Below are 23458 nucleotides of genomic sequence, written 5' to 3' on the forward strand. Positions count from 1 at the left end.
ACTCTGAAAATGGCAGACCCCCAACTCACAAAGAGTCACTCTCCAGCACTCAGGCGAGGAAAAACCCCCTGTGGGGGAAACCTCAAGGGAGCCATGGCTGGAGAGCTGCCCCTCCCCTGGGCTTAGAGGGTAAAACCATATTATAAATATAATAAACTGGATGTGAGAGAGATCTGGCTGCAATATCTGTCACCTTATCGATGGCGGCTGTATCCTTTCTCCTTCACAGATCCAGGTCCACTTCTCAAGAAGGTGGAGACTCGATGAAGGGGTAGTCTAAAGCAGACCACCCCTTTTCCCCTGCTAGAACCTCCAAATTACATCAAGAGTAGGGGGCAGTAAAGTATACAAGCTCAAGGTCCTCTGGCGCATCCAAGATGGCACTGATCAGGGCGAGGTGCATTGCTTTATGGAACTTTCTTTATGACATAAGCGCTTGTCATCACAGTGCACGGTTGCCATGGTTACTAAAGGTAAACACATCTGAAGCATTAACTCATTAATGACTGGTGATGCGCTTTACTGCAGAGGTCACTAAACACACTTGTGCCCCAGCAAACAGATTATGGTTAGGCCACACTAAGAACACTAAATAATATGGTTTGATGTAGCCCATAGCAACCAATCACAGCTCAGCTTTCATTTCTCAAATTACTCTGGTAAAATAAAAGCTGAACTGTGATTGGTTGCCACGCGCAACTTAGACAGTCTAACTTGCCCATAGCAACCAATCAGAGCTCAGCTTTTATTTTATAAGACCTTGTTAAGATATGAAAGGTGAGCTGTGATTGGTTGCTAGGGGCAAATTAGACCGTGTTTTGTTTCTGGCAGATTGATAAAGCTGCTTCATTACTGTAAAGCTTATGGTGATGATGATGATGATGATGATGACTGAAAACCTCATGCTGTCAACAGCAAAGAAAGGCAACTTTCCTTGCTGGAATTGCTTGTGCTGTGGCAATTTGGTAAGGGGTGATAGCTTCAATCATCCCCACACGGGCAGGAGGTTTGCTATCAAGGAGAGATACACCTGTAATTCCAGCTTTGTGATATATGTGATCTCCTGCCCATGTGGGTTATACTATGTGGGGGAAACTACGATGCCCATAAAAAATAGAATAACTAAACATAAGAGTACCATCAGAACGAATATGACGGATTTGCCTATTCCAGACCATTTCCGTGAAGCCAAGCACACCATCAGCCAACTACAATTTCGTGTAATTGATCATGTACCCCCCCTGAGAAGGGGAGGCAATAGAAAGAAATTACTTATAGCAAAAGAATTGCGCTGGATTCACACATTGGAGACGTTAGCCCCAAGGGGCCTCAATTTAGACTTTTCTCTTTCTTCCCTTGACTTTCTTTATGTGGAATAATTCTTTGGAGTATAGTGTTAATATGTCAATGTTTTTATCAGTATGATAATTTTAATTTTGGTTCTTTTTGTATTTTAGAGCCCTGAACAGCGGAAGTGCCACACGTGTGTCCTGAGAAATAAGAAAAAGCTTTTGAAGTGGAAGACTTAGTTCACATTTGCATGCGTTTTTTTGTGCGGTTTTTGTGCGTTTTTTGGTTTTGTTGGTGTCTATTTAACCCTAGAATGCGTGACATCAGAAATCTTCATATTAACGTGTTGGGGGCCTTTTAGGCCCCCATGCGAATCACATGGAAAAACACACTTATATAAAACTTCTACAAGTTTATTTTAAAACTGCTAAATAAAATATGACTAGTAAACAAAATTTTACTAATTTTTCACAAATAAAACCAAAAAAAATATTTTTTTCCAAATTTCTCACAAACATATGAAAAAAACGCATAGAATTCTATACCAAACTAGCTGCAGCTACATTTCTATTATGTTTCTTTTCTATTCTATTAGTCTTCCAAACAATTTTGACAAGTTATTTTTTCGGAAGAATGTTCTTTGCAGACATTTTCCTTACAAATTGAACAAAATCTCTCAGTTTTCCTTTCTACGTTTCTTGGACACATGAAACAGCGCTTTCTTTTTCTTTCTCCTGGCCCTGGAATCATCTGAAACTGTACGCCACACCGTTTCATTGCTTCTTTAGTTTGCTTTATCAAGCCTTTCACGTCACTTAGCTGTATCATGTGAGGCATTACAAGCTCATGACAAAGGTCCTTCAAAATAGGCGTCTCCTGTCCTTCCTCCGTGCATGGAATTCTGGATGATTTTCTGTATAAATGATGAATGAATTCAGGGCTGCTACATCAAGCATATTTGAAAAAAGTACTACAGGCCATCGTTTTGTTTGCCTCTTGCATGAATATTCTCCCACCATCTCATCCATTTTGTCTACACCTCCTTTAGTTTTATTGTAATACAGGATGATTTCTGGCTTTAATTTTATGTCATTGCTGTCAATACTGCAATTGTGATGCATGGTACTGAGTAAAATCACTGATTTCTCCTTCTTTGCTTTGTAAGATACCAAAGTCGCTTTGTTATTGAATCCAAAGACACTCTCATAAAGTGCTCGCTGACGATTGTGTTTCAGTGCTTCTGGAATTTCTCGGCGGTTTGCCTTGATAGTACCAACAAGTGTAATATGTTTTTGAAGCAGAAAATTGCCTAGTTCAACATTGGCGAAATAATTGTCCATGGTAATGTTTCTACCTGAACTGAATATTGGAACAGCAAGAGTTTTGACAATTTCAGACCCCAGATCCTTCTGTGCTGGTGCACCAACCTCTTTGCCACAGTAGATTACGCCATTTATGCCATAATAACATGCCGAATCACACATCCAGAAGATTTTGATTCCATATTTGGCTGGCTTGCTGGGCATGTATTGTATGAACTTGCAGCGTCCTCTGAACGGTACAAGTTGCTCATCTACTGTAACATTAGCACTAGGATTGTAAAGTTTGGTGCAATTTTTGATAAATATGTTCCAAATATAACTGATAGGGGCTAATTTGTCTGTTTCAAACCTCAATGCACGTGTTCGCTTATCATCAAATCGAATATGTCTTCTAATTTCCTCATATCTGTCCACTGACATTGTCGCCTTATAGTGTGGATCAGAAAGTGGGTCCAGAAATAATTCTCGTATAGGAACATCATACGATTTTTGACTTCCTGCCAGCAGTAAAAGTCCAATGTATGCATAAAGTTCCTCTTTTGAGATATTTTTCCAGGACTTATTTTTTGCAGAAGCAATACGTCTTCCTTCTAGGTTTGAACATAAAAGGACCTCTTCTGCCATATTGTCAGAAAAAAAAGTACAGAATACGTCTTTAGGGGAAAAGTACCTGGGACTTCCCACGGCTCCTTGAGCCTGTCTCACAATATTATGGATTGCAGTACGTCCGACTAATGTAGGTTTACTGTCCCAAAAAATATTCGTTTTGGATGTTCTACTTATCACTTCTTGAGGATCCACTGTATTCACTTCTTCATCATCAGAAGAAGAAGAATCACTTGAGGATGTTTGATTCTCTGGTGGCAGGTACTCGTCATCGGACAAAGATAGTTCACTTTCATCATCACTTTGAAACATAATTGCTTCAATCTCTTGGTCAGTCAGATGCTTGGTGGAAGACTGCGCCATTGCTGACTAGATGTTAGCAAACTATGAAAAAAACAATGAACACAATCAAGATTGTCCACTCTTTGCTTGTGTGTGACACACTGTAAGGGTAATGTGCCCCCTCCCTCCTCTCACCCTCAGCAGCTCTTACCTTTTATACTTTATTTTAGGTGGTGTACAATTCTCTGGATGTCTTTAGCTCAATAGCTTTACCATTTGCAGGCTTCTTAGAATCAGAGAAACTGAAACTGAATCAGTCTTCCTCTCAACATCTTATCTTATCTCAGGTCCTTCACAATTAGCTCACAGTGTATACTGTCGTCATTACTCTATACACAGCTCATTACTGTATTCCGAAGGACCTGAGATGATGTCATGGCCTTACCACTCCCTCACAAAATCACATGACATCCTCATATGGCATTATCCACACCCTGGCCCCCCCACCAGCATTACTGAGTACAAATAAAGTAACTTGAGACACAAACACTACTGAGAAAATGATAAAATATACATGGGGGCCTAAAAGGCCCCCAACACGTACAGATGTTGTTTTCACAAAAAAAGCATTGTTACACCGAAATGCCTATGAAAAAAATTATATGAACAACTGGATATTACCAAAAACGACATACTTGAGGATTACCTGGAGTTTCAAAATTCTAACTTAAGTAATTTTGCAGATAATAGCAAAAAAGTAAGCATGGGGGCCTAAAAGGCCCCCAATACGCATTCTAGGGTTAATAAAAGTTTTTTTATCCAGTCTCCTGTATAGGCCCCATCTATCTCTAGTGAAAGAGGAAGCCCCGCTAGCCATCTATATTCATAGATGGTTATTGATTAGTGAGATCTAGGGACATGTAGATAATGCAGCAGGCTATAGGGAGTATTGGTGTAGACGGTCTTTATGTCCGTGCATCTAACCCCCGGTAATACTGCAGCTACCCAGGGTACACGTTTTTTTAGGGCTTTTGTTTTTAGGATGCCGGCACATCGGAGACTTCTTTTTTTACTTCTTTTTCTGTTTTTTTCTACTTCCTTTTTTCTCTTTTCTTTTTTTTTTTGCCGGGCACGCCCAAGGGATGACGTAGGTGTCATGTGATCCGGTGGACGACACATGTCATGGAGTCAGGTGACTCCCTGTCACTATAGTTCCCTTGATGCCGTGAGCTTATTGGTTAAGCCGACGCATGCGCGTTAGTGCCAGGGAACGCCGGCTAGCTTAGGACACACGTGGAGCGAGTCTGTTCAGGTGTGTGTTTTAATATGTGATTATTGCTAAATGGTTTGTGCTATATAAGTATGTAATTTACATGTACTGGTCAGTTTGAAAAAGACTCAGACGAGTTGAAACGGTACTACATTGTCTGTTTATGGAGGAATAAAAGAAACGTTTGCACGATTGGACGCTGTCATCCATCTTTCTTATATTGCATGCACTGGGCCGATTGGGATCCACAACCCGGGTGAAATCTGCGTCCAGAGGGAAGCCAGGTGGGCCCCTGTGGTTATTGTAGTGCTACTGAGGACTTTGCTCTTTTTGCTACAGATGACTGAAAACACATGACATCCCCATAATGCTTTGCAGTCAGCCCTTCCTTCATACCTCCCAACTTTTTGGAGGGACACTTGTGGTTCACAGACATTTCTATACACTACAATTCCCAGCATTTCTGGGCAATTTCCGGTCAGTTTAGAATCCACTGGTATACAGTTATATACGGCGGATTTGTTAACATGAAGGAGACTGCTGACAATCTGATGTAACTGTATGTGGAAAGGGAGGCCAAAGAGTATTATACATCAAGCTGCTGAAAAGAATAGAGAAGGAGGGGATCCCTACCTGGAAATCCTCTAGAGCAGGGGTGGGGAACCTCCGGCCCGTGGGCCGCATCTGGCCCCTGACATCTCTGGATGCGGCCCACGGCTCCCCTGTGACGTGTGGCGCTCTGAAGGGGAAGGAGTCGGCATCCACCGCATCCTCCTGGGTCTGTGACAGCTGCCAGGAGGATGCTGTGAGTGCCGGCGCCGCACATCTTTCTTCTCCTGCGGGCCGTGCGCGATGACGTCATTTCATCGGCGCGCCGCCTGCAGGAGAGGACGGGCACAGACTAGAGGGGAGAAAAGAGGACCTGGACAGCATGGGAGCGGAGGAAAGGTGAGTGGGATGTTTATTTTTTTATTTGGGGCAGACACTGGGGTTAACTATGCTACCAGGGGCATGACTTGGGAGGGGGGTTAACTAGAGCCACCAGGGACATGCCTGGGGGGGTTAACTAGGCCACCAGGGACATGACTGGGGGGGTTAACTAGGCCACCAGGGACATGACTGGGGGGGGCTAACTAGGCCACCAGGGGCATGACTGGTGGAGCTAACTAGGCCACCTGAGACATGACTGGGGGGTTAACTAGACTACAAGGGGCATCACTGGGGGTTAACTAGACTACAAGGGACATTAGTAGGGGGTTAACTCTGGTTACAGGGCATCACTAAGGATTCACATCAGGTACAAGGGGCATCAAAGAGGGTTAACTACAATAGCAGGGGCATTAGGGGAACAATACTTTGCCTTGCGCCGGGTGCTGCTAACCCACGTTACTAACTGCCGTGCACAGTATGCGGCCCTCGATTTTATTAATGCCCGACCGGCCCTCAACATACAAAAGGTTCCCCACCCCTGCTCTAGAGTATGGGTGGCATGTAAAACTACATTATCCAGGCTTTTATAGGAAATCGGTCATCACCTGATTAGTTAATCAACGGAGAAACTGCATTGACTGTACAAAAGGGGTGATCAAGCTGTTTAAGGGTGCGTTCACACGTACAGGATCTGTAGCAGATCTGCAGCATATTTGATGCTGCAGATTTGATGCTGTGTTCAATTATTTAGATCAAATCTGCTGCGGATCTGCAGCAATAAATCCGCTGCGATATGGTGTGTGTGAAGCTACCCTAAAAGTAAAATAGTCCACAGTATTAAAGGGGTACTGCAGAAAAAAAATTATTTCAAATAAACTGGTGACAGAAATTTGTGATGTACTTCTATCAAAAAAATCTCCAGTCTTCCAGTACTTATTAGCTGCTGTATGTTCAGCAGGAAGTGGTGTATTCTTTCCAGTCTGACACAGTAATATCTGCTGCCACCTCTGTCCATGTCAGGAACTTACGTGTCAGACTGGAAAGAATACATCACTTCCTGCAGGACATACAGTAGCGGATAAGTACTGGAAAGCTTGAGGGTTTTTAGTAGAAGTAAATTGAGAATCTATATAACTTTCTGACACCAGTTGATTTAAAATATTTTTTTTTTAGCTTGATATCCCCTATCCTATGGATTTTAGGGGGAGCACCAGCTGGCCAGTGTCAGACTGGGGTACCTTAAGCCCACCTGGGAATTAGATTTTTGGGCCCACCTTACTTACACCAGATATAACAAGCACCAAAACTTTCACATTACTATAGTGACTTTGCACAGCGCTGTGTATGTGACCAGCGATGCTGGCTCACTACTAGTAACTCTTCAGTCACTTAAGTTTCTTGAAAGGAGAAGTCCCATGAAACTAACAAATCTCAGGTAGGCTGGGAGGTGCAGGAACATAATAAAGAAAATATACTTACCCATCCCTCTGCCCCTGTAGCTCTTCCTCAATGATATCCAGTAGTCACCAGCCTCCTACAGCTCCTTCAGCTAGAACATCACATACTTGGCTGATGGATCGCCCGCTCAGCCAATCACTGACTGAGGATGGACACCGCTGCAGTCATTGACTGGCTGAGCAGGCAATCCATCAGCCAAGTATGTGACATTGAGCTGGGGCCATGACATACACGAGACCCCGTCAAAAATGACTGAAAATGACTTCCAGCGGCTGAGGGAGAGAGCGATCCAGGGGCACGGGGACTGGTGAGTATAGTTTCCATATTATCTTCCCTCACTCCACTGCCTGCCTATCATTTGTTAGGAGACTTCTGTCAGCTGTAATTGGTGTTCCAAACTACTGACACTATTAGATGTTGTTAGGTCAAGAAGAGTCAGACTAGGAGGCCCATCTCCTGCCAAGGGCCCACCAAGGGGTAGGGCCCACCGGGGGATTCCCCTGTTCCCCTGTGGGTCAGTCCGAGCCTGAGTATATGCAGATTTATTAAAATGTATGACCTGTCTGGTTCCTGCCTGCTCCTTGTTGCTTTTTCTCCCACAGTTATCGACTTGGTGGCTTTGCCCCGACTCACCACCCCCCCCCCCCCCAAAAAAAAGGAAAAAAAAACCCTGATCCATCCTGAGAGCGTTAAGGGCTATTCTGCTCTAGTTATAGTTTTAATATGTTGCTGCCCTTAGGAAGAACATAACCCACAGCCTATTCCTACGTTTCCCCACTCCCCCGGTGTCTTCCTGCATCATCTTCGGGTCAATCCCATCTCCACTTCCAAGATGGACTCGTCTGGCAGTGACAGCCCATAGTGCTGTCCCATCTTAGTCAGTGATTGGCTAAGGAGGCTGTCATTGCCAGACAAGTCCTGTCTCGAAAGTGGAGGCAGAATCATTCATTCGGTTACCCAATAATGACCTAGGAAGACACCAGGGGAGTGCAGAAAGGTAAGAATAGGCTGGGCAGCAACATATTACAACTTTAATTTGTGCTGCATACCCATTTAAAGGGTGGAAACCAAAAGGCTACTTAGATAATGTCTTTAGGTGTGACCCAAAGCCAAACTGGTTATATGTCACAGCGGGTTCCACACCTGTTGCCTGCCCACTCCATGCAGAAGTGTGATACATCCTGAGGACCACCTTGAAAACATGGATACAGCTGTACGCTATAGGCTGTATCCATATTTTTCAGGTGGTCCATGGAGCAGGCGGACAGCAGGATTTAAAAAGCCTATTATTCGGCTTCATATGAACCTTAATGAAGCGCGCTTCGCTCATCTCTACAATGGTCTGTCCCCTGAAATGGCACTGATAGTACCTTTTCACCATTCTAAAGAGTTAATAAAGTCATGCAGGTTTATAGAAATCTGTTTAATACAAAACCCTTTTAGCAATATAAAAAACTACACTGTATAACTCTAAACTAAGTTGCTTGTTTTTGTTTTAATAAACAGAGCTTTTTCTGTCAATGGTGTTGCAGTATAGCCTGATTTATTTGAATAGGGTTAAAATGCAATACCATTCAGAGGCCTTTACACAAAAGTGGCACGGCATGCTAACAAAAAAGAAGAGATCTATAAAGTTTTGAAAAACTTCTTGAGGGTGTGTTTACACGTACAGGATCTGCAGCAGATCTGCAGCAGATTTGATGGCGCAGATTTGAATCCGCAGCAGATTTGATGGCCTAGAATTGATTTGCTTTAAATCTGCAGCTTCAAATCTGCGCCATCAAATCTGCTGCAGATCCTGTACGTGTAAATGCACCCTTAGGGTGCGTTCACACATACAGGATCTACAGCAGTTCTGCGGCAGATTTGATGGCCTAGAATTAATTTGCTTCGAATCTGCAGCTTCAAGTCTGCGCCATCAAATCTACTGAACATCTGCTGCAGATCCTGTATGTGTGAAAGCACCCTAACAAACTTTGCTGTTTCAGAAATTGTGGAATAAATATTATATTGGAATAAGAATAATATTTTGCTTAATATATTATCATCACCTTATGATTAAAAATAGATAGATAGATAGATAGATAGATAGATAGATTACTCCATATAGTCACTTATTGTTATATTCTTTGCATTTATTTATTCATAGATGTATTGTTACTGGCAAAAGCCAAACAGCGCAGGAAATCTGTGGGTAACCAGAAAGCCTGCTATAAACTGGAATACATGTGCATCTTTGTAAATCACTCTTGTAGCAGTGCGTTCAGGGACAATATCTTCTCAGTAAATGATGTTAAATTAGTTTCAGAGGCATTCAGCAAACAGGAAGGATGCATGCACATTACTCAGAAATGAAGCCTGGTATCTCCACAGATATTCCTGGAAGTCCATCATTTTCTAGGATACTGTGGTACAGATGGTCTTACAGCAGCTCGTCCAATTGAAGAATTTAACTGTTGACATTTTTATAAAGGAAGTTGTTATAAAATACCGTACAAGAGAGAGATTACCGAGGAGCTATGAAAGGTAATATTCTAAAGATGGATGTTATTCCTGTCTAACGTAGAAATCATTTAATGGGCACTGTCATTACTGACAACTTCACCTCATTTGATTCCTAAAGTATTTTAAATTTACTTTATAAACTACCCAGTTCTAAAATCTTGGACACTTTATTAACAAAAAATAACTCCCAACCTTTGAGATGGCCACTCCCAACCTTGAGCACTTAGGTTAATTATGTTATTTTATTTTTTTCTTATTTTTGAATGTGGGCTTTTCTTCTCCGATGCCACGGTCCTTTATTTTTGAACCACAGCCATGTTCCCGCGTATGATGCCATTCTCTGTCACCAGCCCTGGCTGAAGCAATGGAGTCAGGCTGGCCCTTCCCCAGTGGGAGGGAACCCACACCCCTCTGTGATGCGGCTCCATTGATTCTAATGGAGCTGCGTCATAGAGGGGCGGGGGCTTCCTCCCACTGGGAACAAGCGGCACGCCTCCAGTGCTTCACCCCAGGTACGTGGGAACCGGGCTGCGGTTCAAAACAAAAAGGACAGCAGCACCGCCTTTCTATCCATGTGAAGACTTACTGCTGGTTCATTCGCTTTAAGGTATTTTGTATTCACTTTATTGGTATATAGAGCGCAGTGTGCATCACACTGCCTGTGACAGGAACATGACGGGAGACGAGCGGCTGCAAGGAACAGGTGACAGGTGAGTTGATTGTTGTTGCTCTTTTTTTTTCCCTTCAACTTCAGTTAACCCCTGCCTGACCGCAGCCCGGCTCCAGCTAGTAAACCCTGCTGCGGTCAGGCAGGGATTAACATTTTCCAGCATATAAGGCAAACCCCTGAAAATCTTCGTAAAAATCAGGGGTCGTCTTATGCACCCAATCATCTTGTGCGCTGAAAAATACGGCTCTGACTTTATATCAAGGTTAGGTGAAAGGGTTTACAACACTTAAAAAGTATGAAGAAATGCATGTCACTTTCCTCTATTATGGTAAATATAGACAAAATGGATCTATCGCTATATGCTAATTTTAAAAGCCAATATAATAAAATAAAAGCCTATAAAATATATGTTGACATTAATATCGCAACTTAATACATTGAAACGGTTGAGGTCACAACAGTTTATGTTTTGCGTCATTCACGCGTTCCGCCATTTGCCTTTATTTTGTGGGTTGCCTCATTTTTCTTTTAATGATTCTTAAATAGAGAGAATTGTGGAAAGAAATCCTATTATTATCTCCCTGACTGCTTTCTACAGCTGTCTGTCAAAATAAATAGTGACATTTTTTCTACTTAGACGTTTTCTAAAGATTGCTCCCACCTCCTCAGGCTTAATATAGTTCACCAAGCTTGCTATATGCACTCAGTATTAGCATAACTATTCCGATTCCACTTTGAGCTGACTACTGAACAATAAAGAGACAATCTTATCGACATACGCACTAAACAGGTTGCGCAATTGGTAATCCTGTTATCTTCTATTAGTGTAGCTTGTAGCGTATATAGGATATATATACAGGAGATTCTCATAGGGAACGAGAAGCAACAAGTTAGAAGATAGCAATTTGCTACTTTCTTACATCATAATGACTGAAACGGAAGTTTCACCAGTTTAAATGGAAACTAACAGCAGGTTTGTACCCCTTGTTATATACCTGTTCTGGTAGAGATACCAATGCCAGTGCTGGTCTTCTTAGCTACTGTACCTCTATGGCACAGTCTCGCCCACTTGTCAACTCGTTTATTACCTACAATTTATGCATATTCATATATGCATAATTAGTGAAGTCCTGCTCCCCAGAACTCAGTAACAGGCCGATATGGAGCTGGGCAAGTGTTCCAGCATAAGTGTGAGATCTGGGCTGAGGAGGAAGATGTCACTATTTATGCATATATGGATGTGCATAAGTAGAAGGCAATGGACAAGCTGACAGACAGATGGAGTGGTGGACTGAGCTAACGGGGAACACTGCACTAAATGGGAAAATTTACATATTTCCTTTGGCTAAAAAAGAGAAAGATAGGACCAGCACTGGAATCTGTAAGACCCTGCTGGTACAGAACGGCAAGTTCAAATGTACAAATCTGCTGTTAGTTTCCCCTTAGTCCCATCCATGCTACTAATTTATACGAACTAGGGATGGTCCGAACCCTCCGAGGTTCGGGTTCGTATGAACCTGAACCCTCGGCATCACATTCCCGCTGTCTGCCTGCTCCGTGGAGAGGGTGGATATAGCGGGAGAACTGCCTGGAAAAATGGGATACAGCCTATGGCTATGGCTGTATCCCAGTTTTCCAGGCGGTCCTCCCGCTGTATCCGCCTGCTCCATGGAGCGGGCAGACAGCGGGAATCATTACTGAGAGTTCGGGTTCGTATGGACCCAAACCGAACTCGGTTTGGACCATCCCTAATACGAACCACATATAAACCAATATTTATTACCAGGGCAGCTCAATGATTAATATTATTATTATTATTAATTATTAATTATTATTATTATTATTATTATTATTATTATTTATAATACTAAAAATACAGATATGTATATATATATATATATATATATATATATATTTATAAAGAAGTTAAAGGGCTTGGCCACTTTTTAGTAAAATTGCTTAGTGTACAGTATTAGTAAGTGTACTCACTGTACTTACTGACTTACTGACAGCAGCCATGCCCATCCCTCAGTGTCCTCCATAGACATATACAGGCTCAGTGAAGGGCACAGAGAAAGGGGCATAAATTTCATTAAAAGGGATTATCCAGCCTTAGAAAAAGATGGCCACTTTCTTCCAGAGACAACTCCACTCTTGTCTTCAGTTTAGGTGCCGTTTGCAATTAAACTTTATTAACTTCAATGGAACTGAGTTGCAAAACCTGTACCCAAACTGGAGACAAGAATGGTGCTGTTTCTGGCTAGGTTCACATTATGTAAAAATGACATCCGTCTTTCATAACAACGGCCGTCATTGTGCAAATAACATCTGTTATTTTAAAGGTAGCATTAAACATAACATCTGTTATTTATAGGTAGCATTAAACAACGTCCGTTCACGGCAGAATGGCTGTTGTTTGTACAACGTGTGAACATAGCCTGATGAAGTACATACAGATGTAACGAATGCCACCTTAACCATCAGGTTAAACAGCAAACTAAAGCATTGTGCTTCTTTAAAGCATAGTGGCCTGACGGCTGTGAGGTGTATGGCGATGCATACAGCGAGCATATTGATCAGCAATGCATACAAAAACCACCGGGCGGAGATGGACGCCACCGCGAGCTGGTACCAGCGACAAGAGTACGAGAGTGGTGCTGTTTGTGGAAGAAAGCAGACATTTTTTTCTAAGCCTGGAAACCCCCTTTACAGATAGATAGATAGATAGATAGATAGATAGATAGATAGGAGATAGTAGATAGGAGATAGATAGATTTAAGAATAGATAGATAGGAGATAGATAATAGATAGATAGATAGATAGATAGATAGATATATAGATAGATAGATAGATAGATAGGAGATAGACTTAAAATAAAAGAAATAGGAGAATACATACAACAATAATGCAGATGTGGGACAAGCAGAGGTCACTACTTTTCCAGGTGTGGTAGCAGGGTAAGGTGTCACTCTGTAGTCATACATCTCCATTGTTTTATACACCGATGATTGTTAAGTCCATTATCAGCATCAGGAAACACAATGTAAAGTAAACACATTTTCATGATACACAAAGCAATATAATAAATTATTTTCACTAACAGATCAAAGACCTCAGGATAACAAATCTATATGAAATACAACCCCTCTCCTTTGTACTGCCATAGTACACCTCTTCAAAGGTGCTGATAAAAGAGAAACAAATTTGACTGGAGCTAGCCTCCAAGCAATGTGTCTAACCTGATGTGATTCATGTATATGATAGAAGTGCCTAATGTAAGGTTTATATTATTTAATAGAAAAAGGAATCACTAAGTCCTCAGGAATTTACAGTATGATATTGGATAGCCTTTTTTTGTTACAAATCCTTCCTTTCTGATATTGTAGAGAATGTTTGTATTGTGAACAAGGGGGTTTTGTACTTTTTATTTAAGTCATAATCTCTGGATCAATAGATGTAAAAAAAAAGTTCTGAAATGTACCCCTACACCTTCCCGCTCCCTGCATTATTCCAGTTATACAAGGCTGTAATACAGCACCTTTGAAGTTTATGGTGCCTTACTGTACCTCAGCATACCTCCAGTTGCATAAGCAGACATAAAAATTCTATATCAGTTGTAACATTACAGACATATTGGGTGGAATTTTTTATTGTAAAAACAAAAAGTTGCTAATTATTGATTTTTCATTTTTATTTTTTTGTGCTTTTTTGTTGAAAATATTTGAGGAAAAAAAAGTAATTGTTTTAAAAAAAAAATTCTAAAATTTTGACACTAAAACTTACAAAACACCATTGAAGAATTCGCCCCAAATTGCTTTTAGGGAAAAATATCTCTGAAATATGTAACATAAGGGGCGCTATATATTGGCCTTCAGCTTCATAGAAGAGAGTTACGGAGACCCCATGGGAGAATTTATCATTCCTTGCATATATTTTGCCGTTATTATAACAGATAGGAATATGCATATGTCTAGCAAATTTATCAAAGTGGTGCACAATCTATAATAAATTTGTGTCTAAAATCATTATCTATCTTATGTGAACAGTGACTCCGACCCTACTCTGGCACTACTGTATATACATTTCCATCCTACTATAGGTCACTATTTTTTTTTATTGTGAATCAATGGTTAACGTTGTTACTTTAGAGAAATGGGATCCAAAGTTCAATATCTGCATATTCTTCTGGTTATATCAATTGCAACTCCAAAAACATATTGGTTCATTCAGAGTTTAGATTGTGAATGGTGATCAATAATAAAATACAATTGTTAATAGTTAGAGTGTTTCTGAAGCAGAAATAGCTGCCCCATCAGAAAGCGCATGATACATGTTGCCATCAAAGAGGCAGCCGGCTATTATATTCACTATTAACCCCTCCTGCCGCTGCACAGTAAATTAACGTTGTAGAACAGAAGTTGTGCCTGTTTCCTCTGCAGCGGGTGCCGGCTGTCCTGGCTACAGAGGCTGGTGGGGAACGGGAGGGAGGTAAGGCCGGAGTGTGGCCGTAAGCTCTGCCTCCTCCTCTCTCTCCACTGCTGCTATTTTAAGCTTCTAACAGCGGCAGGGGACAGAGGATAGGAGGCAAACCTAGGGGCTTCAGCTTAGGGGATCATTTTGATCCCATAAGCTGAAGTCCCAAAACGACCTTGGCATTGAGGCATTAATGACCCTCGGCCATGAAAGGATTAATGTAAATTTGCTCATCTCTATGAGATTCCATTTGTTTGCCCTATGTAAACTATAAGGCCATGTTCCCACCCAGTAAGATACCTGCTGGGTCACAGAACGGCCGGTGTCAGAGAAGAACATCCCTGCAGCACCGGCCGGATGATCTTCACTGCCTCTGATTTCGGATGCGGGCGCATCCATGCGTGCCCGCATCCGAATTCCCCGCTGCACACAATGGAGCATGCGACCAGAGCCGCACGCTCCATTGTGTGCACTGACAGGCTTTCTGCGGCCGCTATTCATTATACAGCTTTACTGTTCATTCAATAAAACAAGACATAGTAGGGTAAAAAAAAATAATTTCTTTTCCTATGTATCAGGCATGCTGATGTATAGTCAGAGCATTCCCTTTGCACTTTCTTAGGTTAGGTTCTGTTAGGTTCTGTTAGGACACCTGAGCTGGGGAACCTGTACATTTTATTTGTGGGCTGATGCACTGTCCATGGCTGCAGCTCCAGGATATTATGTATGTTCCTGAAAATTCTAGACATATTTATAGAAAGTGAATCAGATAGCCGTCATGTGGGAAAGTAACATGAGAAGGAAGACATAACATTTATGTAAGTCATGCAGTCCACATTGGTCAACCATACAGTAAGTATGAATAACAGCTCTTACTGGCTGCAATTACATGCATTCTGGAATCCAGACAAAGTGTTTGTTATGACCAGCAGGGATATTATTGAGGAAATTCTTGTCCGGAGGCAGGATGGACTAGACAGGCAGTGCCTAGAAACTGGATATGGAGGGTGCACACTGACTGCACATGCACCCTCCTTTATTTCCCCCTAAAACTTCATTGTTAGCAGCTGCAAGAAAAGGGTAAAAAGAATTATTGGAAGGCTGTAACTGCTCCCCACACCCTCTCTCCTTACAGGCCCAGCTCCTGGGTGTTTCCTGTGAGCTCTGTGGACAATAAGCTGGTTTCCCTCCTTGCTCTAACCCCTCCCTATCCCTTTAGGAACCTGAACTTCCTCTTCCTGTTCTCAGTCTCCACAGAACTGACCTGCAGCCGGTTTGACCACCCGCCCTCCCTTTTGGTCTTGGTTTGTAATGGTGTTTTGTTTCTTTTTGTGCTTTCTTTTGTAATTATAATGTGGTGTGTGCCCCTGGTGATGATGTTATATCAGAGGATTGGCCGGTCACTTGCTAGATGGTGAAGTGCGACTCCACTCCAGTGGTGGTTGGCCGAGATACAGCCAGACATTGGGGTGTTACTTCGTGACACCAGTGTCTGTTGGGCACACAGGTGTGAGGGCACTCCTGCTTTTATTTTACAAGGCCGGTTGTACCTTTTCCCCCTGTGGTCATTGTCCTAACGGGCTGCTACGGGGTCCCTTGGGTTAGTTTGATCACGGATGGCGAGAGCGGTGTAGTGATCCTCCCGGACTATCGGAACCGCCACACACAGAAAGGGGAACTGTCTCAAGGTTGTGATGTAGACTGTGTCGGTGTAAAGAATCACAAAGGTGCATAAAGGTGCAAAGGATCACAAAGTCTCTTTCTCATAAATAAGGCTGTTTTTACTAAAGAGTACATGCTTGCAGCAGATTACAAGGTTTTAACGTTTCTCTTGATAAAACACTTGATAGTACACTTGATCACACTTGTAGACAAATACTTGGCAATACAGCAACCAAATCTGCGACAGGAATACAGTGTTGAATACAGTTGTGTTAACAGAGTAGCGTGTTGAGTGATATAGAGAAGGAGAGTAGCAAAGAGGAGGATGTCACAAGCGTCTCAACCCAAGTAGTACTGTGCTCTGCCGGGATGTTGGAGGATGAGGTAGAAGAATATTTAGAAGAAGAAGAGAACACCTGTGCCTGTGTATTGACCTTTTTAGTCTTCACACCACCTTATGTCCACTAGATTTGGCTGAACCATCCTAGGGGGTGACACAGGCCCCAGACCTTGTTACCTGGGATGAGCAGAATGTTGAGAATGCTGCGAGATAGAGTTCCTAGGCTTTGCACAACTTTTTTTTAATCTGGATCAGTTCCTAGCTTCTGTGGCTTTTTTGAATACTGTCCTGCTCTGTGACTCTCCTAGTCCACGGCATAGGTTGAGGTTGTCTCTGACTTGTTGCGTAGCGTTACTGAGGAGAAAACTGTTAGGGGTGTACTGTCTAATACCCTACCCATACGGGGCTCTGACTAAGACTGAACTAGGTACGGGACCTGGCAGAGGGCCAGGGCTCAGAGAGGACCACTGTAGGGAGCTATGTAGCTTACGTCCTTCGTCTACAATGTCCAACTCGAAAGAATCATGCACCTCCTCCACCCATGTGACTTCCTTCCTCCAGGGCATCTAAAGTGCGCTGTGAGCGGGTGAAGAGTGCAAACAGAAGAAGTAACGAGAGATGTGATAGGAGAGAGATAGGAGAGAAGAACAGATTCTTGTTGGTTCGCAGATACATATGACATACAAATAAGCAATAACCCTTTACACACTTCAGCTGTGCAGCATCTGAACACACATATCGAATACAGCAACATCGAGTGGCGAAACTTTACCACTATTTTCATCACCACTTATATACAATAAGTACAGACTTTTCTGAAGGGTGTATATAATAGTAACATCCATAGTAGGACACCAAAATAATACTTAAAGCGTAACTGTCATTTCAGGGTCATTTTTCTGAAAACATTAAATATCAACAGTACAAGCGATTTTAAGAAACTCTGTAATAGGTTTTATGTACTAAAAGAGTTTCCTTCTGTACAGAAAAAGCAATCTCCCAGCCTCCCCCCTCACATCAAATGAAGCAGGATTTCTGTCTCCATTATGTGGCTATGGAGAGGGGAGGGGCTGTTAGGAGTGACTGAGCACGGAGCAGTCCTGCACAGCACAACACCCTGCAATCTTCTCTCAGTAAGTTCATAGATAAGCACTGACCTTTCTGACCCCAGAATCCTGCGGTTTAGGTGCCCAGAGAGTCTACAAACAGCTGACCTTCATGTCACCTCTTCCTGCTCCCTCATCTCTCTCAGCCCCTCCCCCCTTCATAGGCTTACAATGGAGAGAGCAGAGCCTGTCTTCACTGGCTTCTCTGTAATGAAGACGTGTTTGCCTGATAATGCACAGATAAGAAGTCAGGGGGGAGGCTGGGAGATTGCTACTTGAGTACAGGAGGCTTTTTTGGCTGATGAAACCTATTACAGAGTTTCTTAAAATCGCTTATACTACTGATTTCTGCAATAAAAAAGCTGGCGGAAATTACCTGCTAAGCAGGCATGTGGGGTTAGTAAGGCGGACTTGCACGGCAAAAGGCTGAATGCATATTGTTTACACCCCTCGGTCTAAGAGTTTAGCAATACATGCCGGATTATTGGTTTGGTTAAAGAAATAATAATTAAAAGCTGTGGTTGATCACCACCAAGCATAAAAGTTATATCAGTGTCTGTGTCTTTATTCCTGGCAGCTATGCTTATTAATTATGGTTACTGTTTGCTCAGGGTCTATGTGCAGTCTAGGGCTTGCCACTTGCTGCATCTAAGGCTGTCAGGTTATGCTGGGAGTTGTAGTTGGTTCTACAGGCTCTTTGTTGGCCCTAAAGGTTAATTCATTCTATAACCACTTCTGTAAATGATGTTAAACATTAACTTGGGCACGTTACCAGCTTATCACTGCTAATATGGTAGACGTTGATCTGTACACCTTGAACTTTCACTTACATTGTCCCTTCTAAAGGTACTGCAAGCGGGCACCGATCACGCTGATCGCCACTGAATTGCAGCAGCCTGAGACTGAATAATGTAAAAAGGAGCCTTACCTCTAGTGGTGACTACTAACAGAAAAAAAACTTATTGATGAGATGAGATCAATAAAATTTTTATTACTCTCATCCACTTGCATGTTGCTGCTTTCCTCTCCGAATTTTCCCTGCAAGTAAAATTTCCATAATTTCCATCCAGTGTGAATTTGCACAGGGTTAAAAACATTAGGTGCCACTTAGACCGCAAAAGAGCAGTATAAAGTCGACCCGTTGTATTTATGCCAGTTTGTGGGGATTATTCATTCCTTATCATTTGTAGTCAAGCTGATTGGTTATTTCTTAAATCAGATTAATGACTGTTTCTCAGCATGAAGAAAAACCTATTCTGGGCAAACAAACAGCAATATGCAGATTACAGCTGGAATCTGTTTCTGCTTCACAGCTCCCAGGAAGTTCCTCAGCTATGTCCTTACTTGGAGTAATGTGTCACGCTTATACTAGAAGTCTATGCAGTGCTGCAGATCACAGCATGATGTAACAGGAGGGAAATCTCAAAGTCTACTAACCTTGTAAGAGCTTATTTATCACATGCAGGTCATGGCACTGAGAGCTGGATTGATGTAATACTATCACATATTGCATGCAATTACATTATCTGTGCATTATTGGTCAGTGTTCATCCTTAGAATGCGAGTGATCAGATACCTACATGTATACTGTATATGGTTATTATGCCGTGTAAGGTAGTGGTGTGGCATGGTTTGTGTCCCATAACCTGGGCCTGTGAATGGAAAGTAATGGGCTATACTATCAGCATAGCATGCTAGAGAGTACATGTACAAGACTCCTATTTCCCAGCTCCTTTTACAGTACTGAGCGGTAATCTATACATTGTACGCCTTCATGTATCTCTGCTTAGCAGATGGCTCCCTCTATAGTTCCCCTAAAGTAGATGGCCCCCTGTGTAGATCCTCCTTTAGTTTATGCCCCCATGTAACCCCTCTTCAGCAAATGGCCCCCTGTTAAATGTCTCCCTGTGAAGCCCACTCTAATTAGATGACCCTTGTGATGACTATAAATATGCCCTGTTCAGCAGACGGCCCTCTGTGCTGCTCTCCTATAGAAGATGCCCCTCTGTGTAGGCCCCCTTTAGTAGATGGCCCCTGTGTAGGCCCCCTTTAGTAGATGGCCCCTGTGTAGGCCCCCTTTAGTAGATGGCCCCCTGTGTATTGCCCCCTATAGTAGATAGCCTCCTGTGTAGATCCTCCTTTAGTATATGCCCCCATGTAACCCCCCTTTAGCAAATGGCCCCCTGTTAAATGTCTCCCTGTGAAGCCCACTCTAATTAGATGACCCTTGTGATGACTATAAATAAATAAATAAAAAAAAAACTGAAAAAAACAACAACTACCCTTTCTGTTGCGGCAGCTCTCCTGGCATACAATGTCCTCCATGATCAGGCAATGTCTTTTACAGAGAGAGTGCTTGCAGGACTTTTAAGGCTGGAAGCAGTTTGCTCCATTCACTGTGTACACAAGGAACAGAGAATAAGTCATAAAGGTAAAAGTCCTGGAAAACCCCTTTGAAGAAAGGTGGGTATTCAAGTAGAGTTCAGTTTTGGGAACATAGAAAGGACATTCTGGAACTGGAAAAGGTACAGATGCGGGCAACTAAACTAATAGGGACCATGGAGCATCTCCGTTATAAGCAAATATCAAAATAACTTAATTTGCTTCAAGAAGAGATGTTCAAGAGGAGACATGATTGACTTAGTATATAAATGGCCCCTACAAGAAATATGGGAAAAACCCCAGAAAATCCCCTCAAAAGACACGGGAGAATTTCAAGACAAGTTCAAAACAACAGTAAGGGCCCTATTACATGGAGCTATTATTGGTCCGTGTTATAGAGACAACGATCAGCCAATGATTATGTCATCGGCTGATCATATCTTTAGGTCTGGACCTAAAATCATTGGCCGCCGACTGCACATCGCTACGTGTAATTGTGATGTGTAGCTGATGACTAACATCAACCTTCCATACTCCTGGTCTTTTCCTGTTCTCTGCTTCCTCCCCAGCAGCTGTAGCTTTGAAGTGGTCTCTGAACTGACAGGCCACTTAACCAATTGCTTGCCGCTGCGTTCCTGACCAGTGATTGGCTGAGCAGCCTGTCAGCTCAGACAGGCCGCTCTAAAGCTGCAGCCACGGTACTGGGGATGAAGCAGAGAACAGGAGAAGACAGGGAGTGTGGAGGGGTGATGTATACAATTAAGGGCAAGGGCTACATAGACATCGTTAACTATGTCTGTGCAACCCTTTCTAAACAATAATTGAGCTGTGCAATAGGCTCAGAAAATTAGCGCCAATGTTGCAGATCGGGACTCATTTATAATATTGATTGGGCCATAATCGGCTTGTTTACTAGGAACCTAATTCATATGTAAAGATATACAATTTATTCATCTATCCCTATGTCTTCCCTTCATCCATCCCCTCCCGTGGTTGAACTTACTGTGTAAGTGAACCCTACTAATCAATGGTTTTCCGATGTTCAAGTGATTTGCGGGTAAACGGAAGCTCACCACTCCAGGGGCACATCACACCTCTGGTTGTCACACTACCTAACCTCATAGCATAGATCAAGTGACCCTAGGTCACCAAAAGCCTGCAATTATTCCAATCTACATATACGCTGTTCTAAGGGCGCGTCGATCAGCAAGATCAACGCTAGTTTGCAGACCTCTTACAAGGATTAATCAATCATACAGCTGGGCCACTCAAACCGTCACTGCATCATTCGTGCAGCCTACTAACTTCATGGTATTCCCCCGCACATATCCATTTACACAAGAAGATGCCTGCACAAAAGATGCGATCAGCCGATTTGTCGTTTGCTGGCGGATGGATGGCTCTTTTACATGGACCGATTTGGCAGTGAGGGTTCCTGTCTGCTGATAATCGGCCTGTGGAAAATGACACAAACAGGTGCAGTGCTCCTGCTCCATCTCAATGATTCCCTCGAAGACCCACAAAAACTGATAGCCAGCTAGCAATACTAAAAGTCTGCATGGCAATATCATCACTATGTCCAACGTGGAATTAAATGATTAGTAGCACAGAAACTTCCTTGGGGTATAAGTAGATTTCGGACATAGATGGTCATGAATCCTTATTAGTATGTAGCAGAGAGCTGGGAATCATGCCAATATTGCAGATAACATTGCCTTGAATAATAATTCTATTCACCATTAGGTTTTACAGCTACAAGTGAATTACACAAAAAAGCTATTCCACTAGAGGGAGTCATTATACTGAGTATGAAGATTAGTTTTACAATAGTTTCAATGTTTCTGTACAAACTAGATGGATATTAACCCCATATAACCCTACATCTAGACCAACTATGACTTTGTCTTATGGACTTGCCTGCTATGTATTTGCTGCAGATTTCCCAGGTGCAAGTTACATACTGAAAATCCACAGCATTTACAGTAGTTGTGAAGAGGATGTGTGAAATTTTATCCGCACCCCTCGGATTAAATCAGCACAAAATCTGTGCAGAAATTGACCTATGGTCCGGATTTTTAACCTGCAGCATATCCGTTTTAGTGTCGGATACAGTGCCAACGCTAGTGGCAAATTCAATGGTGTGGAGGATCTTGCTGTTGAACCACCGTAGATGTGCAGCAATAGTCACAAATTATTCAACTTTCATAATCTGCACCAAAACCTGCCAGCTGAGCTATCTGTCTATCACTATGGGGGGGGGACAATGTGAGTAAATCTACGCACAAACTCTTATTCGCATCTCGGCCTTCTGCCCTGCTCACACCAAAGAGTCGGGGAAAGGGCAGGACGGTGGGTGCAGCCACATACGGAGGGGGCATGGCTTCTGCACGTGACGCATTTAAGATATTTTTTAACAGAAAAATATTGATTAAATCTATGCCAGCTCTAAGCTGGATGTGTAGTGTAGATTTCACTGCATAACCACAGGGGGGCGCCAGTGCTTACGCGATTTATGTAGAGGCATTACGTCTCTACATAAATCCTGTAAGCCTTTGTGCCGCCAGGGGATTTTAAGGACTGGCACAGGGAATGACGGTCTTAATAAACCCCCCTCCCCCATGTGTATATGTAAATCAGTTATTATCTAGAGATAAAAAATGAAATCTTGATGTTTTATTGATGGACAAATGGAGACCAACATCAACTTTAATGGTGATTTCAGGTTTTTTTTTTTTTTTTTTTTATTAATATTTAGGCTCAGGCTGGTGAAAAACAGTAACAATCTATACTCACTTTCCTCACACCCCCTATGCTGTTGCTGTCACAGAGCCTAATGCCCCTATTCCACGAGTCGTTTGAAGGAGCAAATATATATATATATATAAATTTATTTTTTATTTATTTTTTCAATCACCCCCTTCCCGAGCATAGAGCTTAAAGGAGTCCTGGACGGACTTACTCTTTAATGTTATGGCCACATGTAGCATAAATGCTATGGGTTTTGCACATTGGAAAATCCACACCAAAATGTGTGGATTTAGGTGCAAACGTGCAGATTTTCCACTCTAGATTTTAATGCGGATTTTGCAAATTCCATTCTAAAAATGACATGCTACAGCCTTAAAGGGAACCAATCACCCCGAAAATCGATGTAAAGACAAG

General features: G+C 42.4%; 1 protein-coding gene across 1 annotated transcript; it reads right to left on the reverse strand.

Moving 5' to 3' along the window:
• Positions 1-2150: 2150 nt before the first annotated feature.
• Positions 2151-3797, reverse strand: LOC138786490 (piggyBac transposable element-derived protein 4-like). Its single transcript, XM_069963474.1, has 2 exons — positions 3712-3797; positions 2151-3602 (listed from the first exon to the last, which is right to left on the reverse strand). Exon 2 carries the CDS (start codon positions 3579-3581, stop codon positions 2151-2153), a length of 1431 nt encoding a protein of 476 aa, XP_069819575.1. The 5' UTR covers positions 3582-3602; positions 3712-3797.
• Between the last annotated feature and the right edge of the window lie 19661 nt (positions 3798-23458).

Source organism: Dendropsophus ebraccatus, chromosome 3, assembly GCF_027789765.1.
Source record: "Dendropsophus ebraccatus isolate aDenEbr1 chromosome 3, aDenEbr1.pat, whole genome shotgun sequence".
NCBI lineage: Eukaryota > Metazoa > Chordata > Amphibia > Anura > Hylidae > Dendropsophus > Dendropsophus ebraccatus.

Bases quoted from the DNA above. Each gene is read 5' to 3' on its own strand.
- LOC138786490 (XM_069963474.1), bottom strand. From the start codon at position 3,581: ATGGCGCAGTCTTCCACCAAGCATCTGACTGACCAAGAGATTGAAGCA.